This window comes from Xiphophorus hellerii, chromosome 13 (assembly GCF_003331165.1).
Source record: "Xiphophorus hellerii strain 12219 chromosome 13, Xiphophorus_hellerii-4.1, whole genome shotgun sequence".
Lineage (NCBI taxonomy): Eukaryota > Metazoa > Chordata > Actinopteri > Cyprinodontiformes > Poeciliidae > Xiphophorus > Xiphophorus hellerii.
Window position 1 is genome coordinate 2,422,031 of NC_045684.1, and position 17,211 is coordinate 2,439,241.

A 17,211-nucleotide genomic window follows, 5' to 3' on the forward strand; every position below is an offset into this window, starting at 1 on the left:
TATGAAGACAGGAATATTTTTATTCACAGCAACACGTCGTCCTAAGCTGCAGCTCTTGAACATAACAAAAGCAACCAGGAAGTATGGTTTTGGATTGGTAATTTCATCAAAAGTTACATTTGGCAGAACTGAGATCATTATTAAACTCCACAGAAAGTAGTAGACATAACTTAAGAATGGACCTAATAATCCATAAAGTGTGGTTTTCCAGAAAAATCACATTCTAATTTATAAAGTCTTTGGACACAATGATGGTTGTAAACACATACAAACAGTGTGTCTAATATCTTCACTAACTTAATCTGCATTAACTTCCATTCACTTTCCATTAATTTCTATTACTTAAGATTTACCCTAACCCTTAGCAGTTTCCTAACTCTAAACCCAACCCGAAGTTAATTCACACTCCACTTCCTCTGGGGGCTTCAGGCCCTGTAAAGCCCAGTCTGCAAAAATACTTGTTGAAAAAAATATCCTTGCAAAGAGAGAAATGCTAAAATACACAAATAAAATGGTTAATTCCCATTTCAGCTCTTGCATCTATTATTTGTTCATGGTATCGGTCTTACAGGACTTTTTGGACTTTTCTGTGCAACGACTCCAAATCATTTGTGGAAAACTCACCTATACAGATTTATTTATTTCTTCTAAAATAGTTAATTGAAAATGCAGCCTGGGAAACTGTAATACTTTTATAAAGACTTTTAGTACTTATTGAGGAAGAACGATTGCAACACTAGTAACATACGACATGAAAGTTTGCAGTGAACATAAAATGGTATAAAATATTTTTTTTCTCAGACCAAACTCATTGTGAGCAGCGGATGCGATGATTTGGAATAAATTTTGGAACAAACCTCGAATTCTTTTTTAGGTTTGTCCTTGTTTACAGCAAAATGAGTCTAAGTAAAGTTTACACTGAGCTTAACTTATGTGCTGCTCTTCTTATCTGAATTAAAATAAGGACATATGATGCAGCAGAAAATGAAGCAGTCACACCCACCTGCTGCTGAACTTTGACCTGGAGGAGATGAACTTCCTGAAGCTGTCTTCAGTCCAACCACAGCGCTCACCGCTCCAGATGGGAGTGATTTTAACCACACCTGTCCCTCATTTACACCAATCAATCCCACAGGCCACTTTATTAGGTACACTAGGTTTAACCCCCTGTTGCCCTCAGGGTTTCCTCAGGCTGTAACTAGTAGCTGGAGGAACATCTAACCATTCATGACGAGTAACTTCTTTAATTTCCTGCTTCTGAATATCATCAGGATTATTTATTTTCATCAGGATTATTTAAAAAAAACCCAACATTTATATGAAATGCCTTTTGAACGTCCTGTTGAAATATTTTGATATTTTTAAACAATTTTGAAAACCATTAAAAAACCATTAGGTGCACATTTTATTTCATATTGAGTGACTAACCACCTAAACTTCTATTATTCACACTGAAGAGTCTGATTTCTAAAGCCAAAAGAGCGAGATTTAAGAACAGGCGGAGAAAGAGAAACGATTGTCGAGATGAAAAGAGGCAGAAAAGAGGGGCTGTGATTCTGGGACATGAGAAAAGAAATGAAAACGCGAGACAGAGGGATTAGTGTAAGCAGGTAGAAAGGTAGACTCAGAGAGATTAAGACAGTCAGGTTGACGGAGTGGGGAGTGAATCAATGAGCTTGTCGATAGTGAGTGGGAGAGATGAGATGAGGGAGAAACGTGGCCTGGAAGAGCAGGAGGAAGAAAGCGCCCCCTGCTGAGTTGGCGTCCTGCTGAGAAAAATTGGCCCAAGAGAAAATGAGACTCCACAGCGCTCTACAAGTGATTGAGGAAGCCTGTTTTTACTTTGTCTTATCACAGAAAACAGGTTTATATATTCAAGATAGCGCGGCGAAGGCTATTCTCAGGGGAAGCAGCGGCAAAACGAGGTAATATAAGCTTAATGTTTGATTTGAAAAATTACTGAGACTCGCAATAAATCTTTAATAGTAGTAAAAGATTAATTATTCTGGGTTGAGGCTGGAGGATAGATGGATGGAGGAATAAATGAAGAAGGTAATGAGAGCTGTGATGCAGAAAGCCAGAGGCTATTTATTAATGAGGATTACCTGCAATGTTATCTGAAGCAAGCAGCACAATGACAACAAATAAAAGCAAATGATTAAATCATTGCAGACAGTTCTAGACAGCTGCACACAAAAGGCCTTTAAGCTGTGTACTCATTCACTTTGTTCAGTCATTTTAACTTTAATCCATTTTATGGTCATGAATTTTAACCATAAAGCAGTTTATAGACGTCGTATATCTACCATTAATGTCCACAGTTAATTATTGTCACTTTTTAATGTTAGAAAAGCAGAAGCCTGAAATTATCAAGTATCTCAGCTGATGATCAATAAATATTTCTACTGAAACATTATTTTCTTCTTTTAAATCATCAGTTAAAATTTGTATAAAAAGACTTGTAATGTCTGAATTTCTTTTGTATTTTTATGTCATGTTATTGTATACGTTGCTATAGATTTGGTATACTTTTTGTTTTTTGTGTCATTTTTGATGTTTTTAAAAAAATATTTTTTAATGTGAAGCACTTTGTAACATTTGTTTAAAAAAATGTTCTACAGACAAGATATTATAATTATTATTATGTCACGTTTTCAATTCCTGACAAACATTTTGGTATCGATTCGATACTTTTTATGTTTGATATATCATAAAACCCCTGATCGTTAGCTATTCTGTGTTTTTTCCAGAATTTGGACAAAGTTTACAAGTGTCAGAAAAATACTTTAAAAACATATTAACATCAAACAGAAACAATAGAAAAACAAGTTTGTGTGCATTTTTTCCCTAAATAATAAATAAATTCTCTCTGATTTGAGAACTAATCAAAACAACTTTTTTAGAGTTGAGAAACGACACAAAAATAAAATAAAATTTTGGGAAAGAACAAGAGCTTCTTAAAGAGACAGAGGCCAATTTCAAAGCGTCAAATTTTAAGGTTTAGCATTTTCATAACTTAACATAGTTACTTGATTGTGCTATAAATGGAGGCATGTGGCTGGAAAACACATAATGCTGCCCCTTTAAGCAGGTATTAAACATTGCTTTCATTAAGGCTACATTTCTGTATTGAAAATGTTCTTCAATTAGTTTGATGTGACATTCTAACTTTAAACGTCAGGTTTTTATTAGCTGTAAGCAGAAAACCATCATAATTATAAACATAGAGACAGACACAGTAAAACCGTCTATGTTTCAAATAGAGAAGCGAGTTTCTCTGTTAAGGTTTCAGAGGAAACTGTTGTGAGTATAAGCTACAGCAGACTTGAAAGTGAGTAGGTAAAATACATTATTAAACAAAGCCTCCGAGTAACAATAAAGGGAAAAGAGGGCTGTAGGATATAAAGTACAACAGGTTTTTGGGATAAACTTGTTGATTGAGCTCCTTTTTCCAGCTCTGTTTGCTTCTCCGTCTTCATGAGTCACAATGAGCATCTTTAATCCGGATTAAAAACAACAACTGATCAGCCAGAGAAATCAAACTTCAGCTGCCAGACATGTCAGTTTTTATCCCGATACCTCTGGATGGGAAACTTATACAGTTGAAGGTAACGCTGAGCTGCTGCCCTGGGCTTTTTCTTATTCATGCTGCTCCTCCGTCACATTACAGATTTTATTTGAACTGAACCGCTTCTGATGTCGGAGCCTCTCCTCACTCACTTTATATCTCTGTCAAACGCTGAGCCCAGCAGGGACCAGGATGAACTTAACGATACGGTTAATTAGCCACAAAAGTGAACAAATGCTCGCTGACAATGAGCTTGTCTCATCTCATCTGATCTGACAGCGGCTCGGTGGCAGCGACACTGAAGGATAAAATGCAGACAGAAAAGAAAGTCAGGCAAATCTAACGGCTAACAACAAGATCAAGAACCATGTTCTACAAGCGTTTAATTCTCAAAGCGGAGGTACAGTAGGGTCCTGGATTCAAAACATGGAGGCTTTCTTATACTTTTCCAAAAATAACCAAATTTGACTAAAAACAATGTCTAACTGCAGAATTGCGTCAGAGTTTGAGTAATCTTATCAAAGTGGATTAGGGGCATTGTAGAAAAAATAAAAAGGAGTAAATTTCTAAGTTTGACAAGTTGAAAATTCGCTGGAAGAAACAAAATCTTTTTTAGGTCAATCTCAGGCATTCTGTATAAAAAACAAGGAAATGTCTGAATTCAAAGTGAAAAATTTGCGAGAAAAAAACTCAGAAGTTTTGAGATTATTCTCTGAAATTTTACAGAAAAAAACGTGGAAATTTCTGAGTTTAGAAAGTCTAAAATTTTCTGGAAAAAATCTCAGCAACATTTAGGTCAATTTCAGAAAATGTCTCCAAAAAACAACAAAATGTCTGAGCTTCGAAAGTCAAAAATTTGCAAGGAAAAAAAAATTTTTTAGCTCAGTATCAAATTTTCTAAAAAAATAAAAACAAGAAAACATCTGAGCTTTAAGTAAAAAATTTGCAAGAAAAGTGAAATGTTGAGATTAATCCCACATATTTTCTAGAACCCTCCTTCTCTGCGATATTTTGAGATTTATCTCAGAAATGTAGAAAAAAACTCAGAAAATTCTTTTTTTTTTCTAGAAAATTTCTCATATCTGAGAAAACTTAGTTTCAGGAAAACTGCTTGTCCATCGTCATCGTTGGTCATCTTAACTAGCCTGAGAATTCACAACATGATCTGCTATCAGGAGCCTGTTGCAGAGAGCAAGTGGGAATCACAACCATGATTGACAGCACTAAGGCCCTCCTCCTGGCTCTGATTGGCTGTTTCAAGGTAGCGCTTTGAGAAGGCAGAGGTGCTCAATATTTTTTAACAGATTTGTCTCGTACCAGAAATCTGAAATAAATCAAACTAAAAGTGTAAAGCAAAAACAGAAAGTTGAAAGATGGTTGGTGTGTTTTACAAATCCGAAGATTATAAGCAGAATTATTCAGAATGAATAAAAATAAGCTTATGATTTCATGTAGGGAGTTCTTTCTACTCATAATTTCTAACATATTTCATCTTTTCCAGAGATAATGATCACAAAGTCTTTTTGATTTACATTTTATTTGACAAGACAGTGAATTGAAAAACATACAGTATAATTCCCCAAAAGCATACAAAATGATAAGTGATACATAAGAATTGAAACAAAATCAATAACATTCACAAAAATATGATTATATTTCCAGTGCATGAGAGTGGCTTTTGTTTCAGCATTCCCATTTTCCTTTTCAAACACATCCTGTGTTTGTGTGTTACTCGTCTCATCAGCGCTTCTACTGTCAAAGAATAAAATGTGAGAATTGAAAGGCTAAAAATAACAAAAGAAGGCACGTCTGGCTCCGTGACGAAAAGCTGAAGTGACAAAGGATGAAGGAGAGAGACAGAAGAAGGAAAGAATTGTTGGAATAATTAGGCTTAATGAAGGAGAGGATTCAGAGTAATCAACCTTATCGTTGACGTGCACAGCTTATGGTTGTGGCGTTTAACCCGTAATTGTGGAGGTGGGGAAACCGAACAAGCACCTTGGCTGAAATGCGAAGCAGAGACTGAAGGGACAAACGCTTCATCCGTTAAATGATCCATCTGGAAATACTGCAGGATCTCCTCATTATGGATGTGGAGCCCTAGTCGGCCCATCCAGAGATTCACACATTTGATTTCTTTGCAGCTTTTGCCATAAGTACCATAAATTCCTTCATGACTATCAGAAATTGGCAAATCATACATTTTAAGGTACCTCTAAATGACACACCGCTACTAAACGTGAGGCGCTGGGTAAAGCCAAATGATTCTCCAAATGAGACGGCAGAGCCAAAACTCATAACTGAACGCTTGCAGAGTCATTGGTCTCTGATGTAATGTGTCCTGATGATTGTCTTTTCCCCCTTTCCTCAATCTATCAAGAGCAGCCTGCTGGCAAACACATTAAACACATTAATCCACAGGAAACTAAACATTCATTCATTTTGTGAAATTAATTTACAGACAAAAAGAGGCAAAAGCGCCACATTCCCTCTTTGAAGACAGCTTTTTGTTCTGCGGCAGGGCTATAAAATACATCACACATGATTGTCCAACACTGCAACAGAAAAGCAAATTAAAAAGCTGGGCTGCTAATGTGACACAAGCTTTTCTGCAAAATATGGAAATAGCTTTTTTTCTCCCAAAATATCCGTGCAGCATGCAGACATTTCCTTTAATGAAAAATAACATCAGAGCCTACAATCAGAGGAACTTGAAAAGCTTTTACTCCATTAGCATTCTCCCTTCCTAACTATTTTCAGAAAAGAATAAAAACTTACAGTTAAAGAAAAATAACTACTTGTCATATATTTGTTAGAAATTTTCCAATTTCACTTAAAAATAAATGTGTATTTCTGCTACGTCCTCCTGAAAATAGACTAAATATTTCAGTGAGCATGCTGTAGTAAAGGAGACACTGTGGTGAATGTTGTTTTCTCTAGATTGTTTCGTCTACTGAGTGTTTTACTAAGAAGAATCAGAGAAACTCTGGAAGGTGCCAACTTTAGCTACCAGCTAATCAAGCTAACAGCTACTTGAAACAGGGCCAATCTGAAGCACAATTATGTTTATAAAAATAACTTAAAACTTTTAAAAATTATTTAGAAATCCTACATTAGTAATGTTTTACAACTTTTACCTGATATTTGTTTATCTTTAGCTGCACCATACCTATTTTGCTATAGATACCATAATGTTTTGCCACAGACCAGCTAGTTGGACCCATCGATTTCCAGTCTGAGCTGGAATTCACAGAATTAGAAATTTGAGAGAAAACATAACAATGACCTGTTTTCCTCTGTAGATCAACTGTTCAGCTGCAACCACAACCCTGTTTGACTCGTGTAAATTGAGTAGCTGTTAGCTTAAGTTAGTTAGCTAGCTTCTAAATGGGACTTTTCCTCTCTTAAAGCTAACTAGTATCAATTTGACTGCACTGTCTACATCGTCACAAACTAGATTTTTAAAAAATGGGTCACCACTTTTGCATAAATGTTGTTTATGTCGTCTATTTAACTCTAAAATGTTTGTGTTGCTACAAATAGGATAAAGTAGATAAAATTTCTAATGTTTTTCTAGAGTCTGTAAACAATTGTTTAAAAAATAAGCTGGAGTAGCAATTACACTGCAAAAACACAAAATCTTACAAAGTATGTTCTGTCTTGTTTCCAGTGCAAATATCTTTGTACTCTTGAAATAAGACAAAAAGAAAATTTAAGTAACTTTTTGGCAAGAAATAGGAACTTGTTTTAAGTAAACAATTCTTTAATAATGATGGAAAAGTACTTATTAAAAATAATCTCAGTGGAACTAGTACTTTTTCATGAATATTAAGGAATTATTGACTTAAAATAAATTCCTATATCATGCTGAAAAGTCAGTTTTGGTTTATTTCAAGTGTACTAAGATATTTGCACTAGAAACTAGATCAAAAATACTTGGTCAAATGTGTTTTTGCAGTGTAGCTTCCTCAGTGAGAATTTCTTAATGATTTTTTACATTATGGTCACATTGGACGTTCAACAGCAGGAAAGATACTGACTAAATACAGATACTGTAAGGTTTATTCCCTTACGTCAGGAAATAAGTGTATTAGGTGCCTATGGTTCAGAAAATGTAAGATTATTTATCTCATCATTCACTCAGCTTTTCCACGCATTGACCAGCTCTAGAAATCTGCAGTTTATCCACCTCCTTTGTGTTGTAGGTGGTTGGAGCTGAGCTGGTTAACTCCAACCTGTTTTCTGACAGCTGACATGATGAACTCAGGACAATTTGTGTGGCTCAATGAAGATAAAGAATGGTAAGGGAAGAAACAAACAAACAAACAAACTGCATTTCTGTGTGTGTTGCACTCTGTGGCTGAGAGAAATTCAGTGTCTACTGTATTTTTGGATTTGTGCTGAAGACAAACACAGGCAGCCTGGGGAGCTGTCACAACACAAAAGAACACACGCCTTAAATTAGATTTAAGCTTGTGGTGTGCACGATTATGACAGATGCATCGAGACACAGATTGTAAAAAAAAAAAAAAAAACAACAAAAGAAAAGCAGCGTTCTTTTCCAATATTCAGAAATGCCTTTACAAATGATGAAGATTTCTTTTGGGCAAACAGCCTCGGGAAAGTGTTTCTACAAGCCACTGATCATGCCATGCAGAGCAATATGAACAAGGAATAAAATCCACACCATTTATTTTTTTTATACTCAAAACATCTTCGTATTAAGTGACGACTTTAATGGACTTGTGAAAAGCAAAATAGTAATATACATTTTGTTTTTTTAGTCGCTCGTTTGACGTTTAGCTGACTTCCATCCCCTGTACAGAGGCACTAATAACACCTACACCTGTTTATTTGATGTATACACATGTCACCAACAATATATTATAAATCAATATTATCAATGCTATTTACAATTTTTATCATTTGGTACCGTTTGACATCTGTGTTGACCAATTTCAGTTTCAGCCAGAGGACATACAGCAGGATGAGGTGAGATTATATTTCTCCCTTATTAGCTAAAAAGCAAAATGTTCTGCATATGTCAGAATAGGTTATCATTTCAAATGGTTGAAATGGTTTTAATGGCAGTTTTTCTCTAATATATGCTCAGATTTGACACATTATGACACAGTCTATATATATTTTTTGAATAATTAAAAACAGTGTGATTTCTGAAAGGAGGAATGTGTGTTTGTGTGACAGTTTGTGAATCTTTATGAACTCCCATGTTGTGTATTGCTATAAGCTGATTTACGCAGCTGTAGCCTCACCAGATTTTGCAATTAACACAACCAATACGGATCACGGCATCTTAATTATGTGATGTTGCCAGGTTACAGCTTCGAATTATGCCTTGTCTCCTTTGTTCACGTTAACGAAGGCTTTGCTTCTCAGACAACAATGTCACCAGGAAATTCACTTGTCCACATATATTAGAGACTTGTTTAAAGGTTAAATAGTTTTATTTAAAAGAAAAACAGTGAAAATTCTCCATACCAACAAACTGAAAACATGATTTTCAGTCAGAGGTACATAAGTACACCCTCCCGTTGCTATTTCACGCAAAACTGAGCCACCTTGAGAGCTTTCTGCAGATTAATTAGAGTCCAACTGTGATAAATTCAGTTGGCTGAAGATGATTTGGATGTTATACATTTTTCTACTTAAGATCTCAGACTTAGCAGTTCATATTAAATCAAACGTTCAAAGATTTGTCTGTAAACATTGTGGTTGTTTTTCTGCAGCAGAAAACGGGAAACTGCTTTGCACCAGGGTGAGACACCAAACACAAAGATTGTTTTGGAGTCTCTGGTGAGAATTCAGCTTCCAAAACGGCAGTGACCCGAGCAGGCAGCCAGGAGAAGCAGATTTCAGATTCTCTGAAAAGATCCAAACATCCAAACAAAACTTAAGGCTTCGATTGATGCCAAAGTTGCTTAGGCAAAGTATTAAACCATGAGTGTTATGTTTACATTTTTAAAACACTCCAAAATGTCTGAAAACATGTTTTCACTTTGTTATGAAGGATGTTTGTTGATTTTCTGTTAGAAAAATGTGAAAAAAACAACAAAAAAGGTGTGAATCCGTTCTGGTAGTATTGTTTCTTCACTGGTGTGTTTCTCACACAGGAATATGGAAGTTGTTATGTTCCGAATTTTCTTAAGGTGTTTTTTTTTTGTTACAATCTTGTTTTGAGAGAAAAAAATGTTTAAATTATGTCCCATGGCTGTAAACAGACAAGCTGAGGCTCAGCAGCCTCCCTCTCACACTTGAATAACAATTTCATGATGTTAAACGTCATGGCACAAAACGTTGCATAAAACATTTCATATTAAATCGCAGTAAAAGGCGGTTTTCTGACTGTTTTTGGGTGGAAATGTGGATTTTAATTAGTAACCAATCAGAGCTCTGGTTCATCTATACAACGGCTCTGCATGCGGTTTTAAAGCCCGCCTCATCTTATGCAACAACACATATGATTTCAAAGGCTTCCTGGCTTAAGATAGAAACTTTAACTGAATTTCACAAGTGTTTAAAGAAAGAAAATTGGAAAAGGAAAATATAGGCTTGATACTTTTGTTAGCCATCCCAAGTTACAAGCTTTAGCTTTGATGTAAACACAAAAAGGAAATGTGAACGCAGGAAATGAAATCGAAAACCATCCGTGAGCAGATTACTTTAAAACTTTAGAGGTTAAGTTTACAATGAAAAGCAGAAACAGGTGTCATGGCCGCTCCCTTTGTTTTTCTTTCTAATTTAGGTGACCTGAAACTTTCCCGTGTGCCTCTGTTGTGGCTTCGTTGCTACGGCTACACATACATGGGGGTCGATACGAAGCTCTCGCCACGAGGAATGTTGCCAGACGAGGGCCCGTGATTGGATGAGTCGTTGCCATGGTGACCATCAGAGCCATCCTTGTTCAGGACCGGAGGGGCTCCGCCGTTCAGGGCGTCGGTGGCTTCCTCATCCAGCATCTGAAAAAAGGTCAACAAGGTCATGCTTACAACATTTTATCAGGAAAAATCCACAAAACTCAATTCTGAAACTGTTCAGATATTTATATTCATTTATGTTTTCTTCTTTAAGTTTAATCATTTAAAGAACAGTAATGTTTTGGTGGTTAGTGTTGGCAATATACACCTACTGCAATAAAATAAAATAGTATTTTCAGCTTTGCCAAAAATTCCTGCCAATGAGTCATTTTTTAATTACATCCATTTTGATCATTTTTCTGGACAGAACCAGGACAAGGTGATAAACAGCTGTAAAAAATGTTATCATCAATTTTATTTTATTTACCTATTAGATTTTTGGATTTAACTTTAAAATGAATAAAAAGATAATTTTAAAAAGTAATGTAATTAGGTGATTCTTCATCGTTTAAATAAGTGGTGTCCAGACCCCAACAAAAACATAACATGCATTATTTTAATAAAAAGCACTCAGTAGTCCAACCTTTGTAGAAATTGATCTGTAAATAGATATTCATTTGAAGAAAATGTTGCAAACTCTTCAAAAACACTTGTCCCACCTAGCTAAATTTAATAAATGGGAGAACATAACTACAACAAAACGTTAAGAAAAAAAGACAAAATATAAATAAAAGACGTATTTGTCAGAGCAAATATACTCAAATGTTGTTTTCTTTTACATCAAATTTATGTCAGTTTTGAAATTAGATTGAAGGCCAGACGAAATTATATTAAGGGCTGAAAAAGGACCCCGAACCGTACTTTGAACACCCTGAACTGAAATAATTCAACGAAAGTGTTTTTGTGGCAACCAAATAACTGAACTAAACTTTTGTAGTTTAACATTTATCATAACGATAAATACAGTCATAATCTCAAGGTTTTGCATTTCAGATCTTTACAAAAACAATTTAGTTCCCACATTCTTTGAAAGTTTCTAAAAGTACAAAAACAAGCAACAGATTCAAAAAGAGAAGTCAACATATATCCTTATACATAAACCCTGGAACCGACAGAAAGTACTTTCTTTGTATTCAAAACGAGAGAAGCCACATTTCTCTAGCATCATAAGTTATAAAAAAGTTGCAGTGAACAAGTGGAATATATTTTAAATCCTGGGAAAACAGGTTTTCCTGAAGAAAGAAATCTTTCTTAAAAAAAGGAAGAAAAAAAACCTGATTTGTTGGAGATTATCAAAGAAAAACGCTGCACTCTGGACAAGATTTATTCTCAAGAGGTTTGTGAGATCACAAGGTAATCATTTGTACTTGGCTCCAGGCTACGAGAAGCTAAAGAGAAAATAAGCAATGGCTTCTCTAAAACAGGTTAACTCAGATGTTCCTGCAATGTCATCAGATAAGACAGAAAAGGAGAGTTCTGTTGCACTGAAAAAATCTCTCATTTAGACAATATTTATCACTCAGCTGGTCTGTGCAGCTCTGCATGGAGGCTCAGCTGGTTTTTTAAACAATCTGAGAATTCACTCTGGATTATAAAAGCCAAACAGGAAGAAAACTATAGTTTGGTTCCAGACAGAACAGAGGAGCAACATTAATAACAGAAAAATCAGGAGATTTCTTAGCTTGCTCGTATAAACAGTTTAGTTTAAAGTAAACTAATAAAGTGCCGATTGACAAAATGCATGATAAAAACCATTTAGTGTAGGAATCTATCACAGGGTTCTGCTTCATTGTTTCCTTTTTCTGGACTTCAATCTAAAAAGCAATCCCTAAAACTAAGACGAGGTCAGCAAAGTTTAAAAGAGTGCCAATTGGGGTCTTAGCAAAAGTTATGTGCTTTAAAACAAAATGCGTTTGTGTTGATGGAGCCTTTAATCTCTGCAGAGGAGATAGGAGCTGGCTGGAAAACTGACCATCTCAGCAGCACACAGTCACATCTTTATGGCTCTGCACTTAAAAGCTTTAATAGGTGCTGCATGACAATTTCCAAAGTGATAGCATAAAAAATTTAACACAGCTTTTTCAAGTATCCTGTGCTTGCATTATTTTACTTTTGCACATTAAAAAAAATCCAAAACTATTATCCAAGCAGGATAATAGTTTCTCTAAAACAGCATTTCTCAATTCCGGCCTTCAGGCCCCCCTGCCCTGCATGTTTTAGGTGTTTCCCTTCTGCTACACACCTGGATTGAATCTATGGGTGATCAACAGGTTTCTGCAGCACTTGATGGTCATGAAATCATTTGAATCAGCTGTTCTGGAATAGAGGCACATCTAAAACATGCAGAGCAGGGAGGCCTGAGGACTGGAATTGAGAAGCACTGCTCTAAAACAAGCAGGAGTTTTAGAGACATGATGTCCTTTAAATGCTTAATGGTTGTAAAATCAGGTCAAAACTGGAACATCAGAACTGGTCAGTGTAGAAAGCGTCATGCCAAAAGCAAAACAAAGTCAGTTTAAACTTAAAAACATATTTGCAGCTTTCTCACAAGGCAGAAAGAGGATAATTAGTAAAGAACTGCAAGGAAAAATATCACTAAGAAATTCACCAAACCACACAGCACAGAGACACGAAGCACAATATTTCAAAAAGCCTGTTAAGAAAACTAGGGACAATGTTTCCTCTGAGCCAATAACACCTGCAGGGGTGATATTAATAGATTCCTGCACAGGATGGAGAGCAAGAAAAACTCTGCATACTGGAACTGCATCTGTTGGTCAGAGCCAACTAAACTAGAACTTTTTGCCCAAAGAAAAACATCTTAGGTTTAAGAAAGAGCAGTTAAGCAAGATGCTCTTAAGGACTGCATAAAGTCCTGCCTTAAACACGACTGAAACTACAACAAATCCTGGAGGTTTTCTGTTAGAAGTGGAATAAATTTGTGTCAGGGTGGAAAGTAAAACAATGCAAGAATCCAAAACAAACACTGGAAAAGTTGAGATGAAGCTAATTTACTTTAACAGTACTTTGGTAATACTATTTCTTCCAGTGCTAAATAGGAACAACCAATCAGAGCCAGGAGGTGGGTCTTAGCGCTACCAATCATCCACTGTGTGGTGCTGCTCATCCCCTTCTCTCTCTCCCTTTTTTTCTCAGCTGTGCTGCAGCTAGCAAAGCTTGCGGTGAATGCTAATGCTAGTTAGCATGGTTGATGAAAGTTTTTTCCGTAAAGGTAAGTTGTTTCTCCACCGTTAGCATTTTGAGAGGTAAGTACCTGAAGTTGATTGACAGCGCTAAGACCCTCCTCCTCGCTCTGATTGGTTGCATTTGTTCTCATATTACTCTGTCACAACATAGAGACAGTTTTAACAAAAACACGTAACCAATTCTTTTTTTGTTTCATAAAAGTCAGATACTGCTGCTTTAAGAGACCATACTGAACTACTGCAGTGAGAGTCGATGCCAGAACTCCCTCACTAAAGGACTCAAAGCTTCGGTATACAGCTACAAACTTCTCCTCACTACTCCACACAACTTCACTTCAAAAAGATCTGAAGAAGTAGTGACTGACTGGAACAAAGCGGACAGCTCATACTGGTCCATATGCATGCGGTTCTCTGTCATCATACGTCTCCCAGCCTTAAAAACATTGGTTTTGGATCTGTGTGCACGTTGTGTTTGTGCATAAACAGTGTGTGTTAGTTACTGTGGCAGGCTCTCCCCCTGTGGGCTCGTAGTAAACCTCTCCTGGGCTCAGAGGCACAGTCTCTGTGGCTGTGGGCGGCTCTGACGGCTTGTTCAGCTGCATGCACACAAATCAGCGCAGAAAGGGAGCAAAAAACACAAAACAGCACAGAAACAAGCAGTCAAGTGGAGAAGACAGGAGAGGGCCTTTGAAACAATTCAACAGAATCTGTTCAGTAGATAACACAGCTGTCTTCAGGAACGCTCCTTTGAAAAGAGAAGCGCAACCCTTCACTTGCACAAACACTGAATCGTATCCTTCTGCTTTGGTGCATTCAACAGCCTCTCATTTAAATACAAAGAGCAGACACTTTGCTTTGACTCCCTTTGAAAATTATCATTTTTAAAAAGAAAAATAGCTTTGGCATGAACTTTGAGACACTTGTTTTTCCCACTGCAATTAAGCAATTACTGTGGCTACATTTCCTCAGATGCATTTTGACCTAAATTACTTTGGCTCTCTTGCTCTTTTTTACTCATAAACTGCTCATTTAATACAAAACTAGAGAACTTCTGTGCCCTCCACAGAGTAAAGCTGTGACACATGTTAAGGTTTATTTAGATCTTTTTAGGTGTTTCATTTAAAGAAACAAGCGGCTGGCTTAACTAATCCTATATTGAAGTGAAACTTATTCCTTTTTTTAAGCTTCTGCAGAGTTGCACTGCAAAAACACAAAATCAAATATTTTTGTCTAGTTTCTAGTGCAAATATCTTAGTACATTTGAAATAGCACAAAACTAACTTACAAGTAAGTTTTCTGCAACACAGAGGAGGTTGTTTTAAGTCAATAATTCCTTAGGTGAGGATTGGCAGATTAGTTCACTTATAAGACGCCATTTTCCCCATAAGTTAAATTTCCTGTAATTTTCCATCAATATTAAAGAATTGTTTGCTTAAAACAAGCTGCTATATCTCACTGAAAAAGTTAGCACACTTGAAATCAGATAAAAATTCAGATACTTGCACTAGAAACTACACTTTTGCAGTGTAGTTTTCTTTCTTCTATCCATGCTGGAATATATTGTTGCCTAGGAAATGCTGCTGCTAATATTTTTCTACCAGAACAGTAAAGTTTAGGGATAAAATAAGCATCTTGTGGTCTGTTGTTTTCATGTCCTTCCACTTCTGGAATCGCTGATTTCAAATTATTTTAATTCCTTAACTCATGAATTGCTTCAAGGTTTCTCTTTGAGTCTAAATGTCAGAGGTTTCACCAGGACAAAAATTAATCCACATGCTGAGCCTCATATCATGTGAACATGTTACACGCCTGATTGTTTTTACTGAGGAATAACAGTGGGGGTGTCCTTTTAAAATCCTGACCAGAAATACCTTTATTTTTATCTTTTCTTTTTTTACACAAAGGTTGGTTTTTCAGTTTCTCAGTATTAAAATTGATAAGCATCCATAAGTTGACATATATTAGAAAAACACAGATTTTTGTTGTGTGCACTTTTTTGTTTCAGACTGACTGGTATCTTTTTTATTAGACTTTTATTGCATGGCTTGTAATGTATTTTTAAACTATTTTATATTTCTGTATTGTATGTTTTTGTGTCTTTATATTGGGTACTGTAATGTTTTAAATGTTTTTATGTTTCCTGAACCACACCTTTGTCTCTTTGGTAACTTAAAAATTCTGAATCTATAAATCATTTAGATGTTTTGAATCTCTGCAAACTATATCATTAAAGACTAATTGTGAGTAAATTATGGTTTCATATTTAAACAAACATTAACATGTACAGTAGAGTCAAATGCATTAAAATAAAGCTTTTTATTGGAGGTCAGGGAACTGAATGACTGTATTTTCAGCTTTTTTGATGCAATTTTTCAGGTAAATTTCTGCTGTATATTTTCAGTGCAGAATGTATTCAGTGATATAACACAGTTATATCTGTGATGATTTAGTCAGAGTTCAGAGATCAATAAGCTTCAATATTATAAGAGTTTAAATAAACAAAATGCTGCTGTTCATATTTACTGGGTTGTAACAAAAGAGGAATTTATTCTGTATCATTTTTTTAATTTGGAAGATTTTCTTCTCCTCAATTTTAGCTGGAGAAGTTTTAATAATATTGGAAAAATATTTTCTAAATTAAAACTTATTACCTTGATTCTCAATTCTAATGATTAAAGATGCTCAGATTTATAAGGCAAACAAGGCAAAGGGCAGTAAGGAAATGAGTGTTAAACTTGTGAGTAAATATAATAGGAAGTGCTTTTATTTTATTACTTTTATCAGGAAGTGTCCTCGCAATATTGCAGGTAGCTTAGCGGTGAGGAATTTATGGAGGTAAATTACGTTTTTTTAAATGATCCAAATTCATATAATACAACATTCCGTTGGAAATAAATTAACGTGATTATTTTTATTAAACAGCTAACAAGGACAAATTGTTATGAGCCATTAACATCCCTTAAAAATTCACCAACCAACAACAGTGGATAATAATCACATGTTCCCCTGTAGCTCACATATCGCCTTCGTTTCACTAATTACTACATTAAATAAAAACTGACACTAAGACTCAGGTCTCAGATTACAAGTCCAAGTCAACTCTAAATTGAGTTCCAAGTCTTTTATTTTGCGATTTAAGCTGTAAGCTGTATTCAAGAACAATGGCAAAATTGAGTGAAAGGAAAAAGTGTGATAGAGGAAAGGTGCACAGGAAACGGGGTTAATTTTAGTTTAAATAGGATTGGTAAGCAAAGCACAGCTGACGTGAAAACTTGGAGATCCACCACACATGAGCTACAACTGTCACTCGTTTTTCACCATTTTCTGAACCACAAACATCAGAAGCGTTTTATTTGGAATAAAAAACAAATGACACTGTTGCACATTGTTCCAAATATATCCATTTAGATTAAAGCTTCATTTGGACAAAAATGCTGCAGAGTTTGGAGGAACATTTGAGAGCCATACAATCAAAATGAAAGGAAAAAAAAATTTGTACTTAGTTTCCCAACAAACAACCCTGATGTAATACTCATTGGATATTTCTCCATTTAAGTTTTTC

The 17,211-nt window shown here is 35.6% G+C and overlaps 1 protein-coding gene across 2 annotated transcripts in view; it reads right to left on the reverse strand.

The window, feature by feature from the left end:
• Nucleotides 1-5,088: 5,088 nt before the first annotated feature.
• Nucleotides 5,089-17,211, reverse strand: part of pvrl2l (PVR cell adhesion molecule related 2 like) — a 341,169-nt gene continuing 329,046 nt past the window's right edge. Inside the window, exons 9-10 of one of the 2 annotated variants that reach the window (XM_032581592.1) lie at nucleotides 14,150-14,245; nucleotides 5,089-10,545 (exon numbers count right to left, since the gene is read on the reverse strand). In XM_032581592.1, coding sequence (XP_032437483.1) covers nucleotides 10,381-10,545; nucleotides 14,150-14,245 — 261 coding nt within the window. In that variant the 3' untranslated portion in view covers nucleotides 5,089-10,380. The remainder of the gene's footprint in view (nucleotides 10,546-14,149; nucleotides 14,246-17,211) is intronic. The other variant, XM_032581593.1, reaches the window with a different exon arrangement.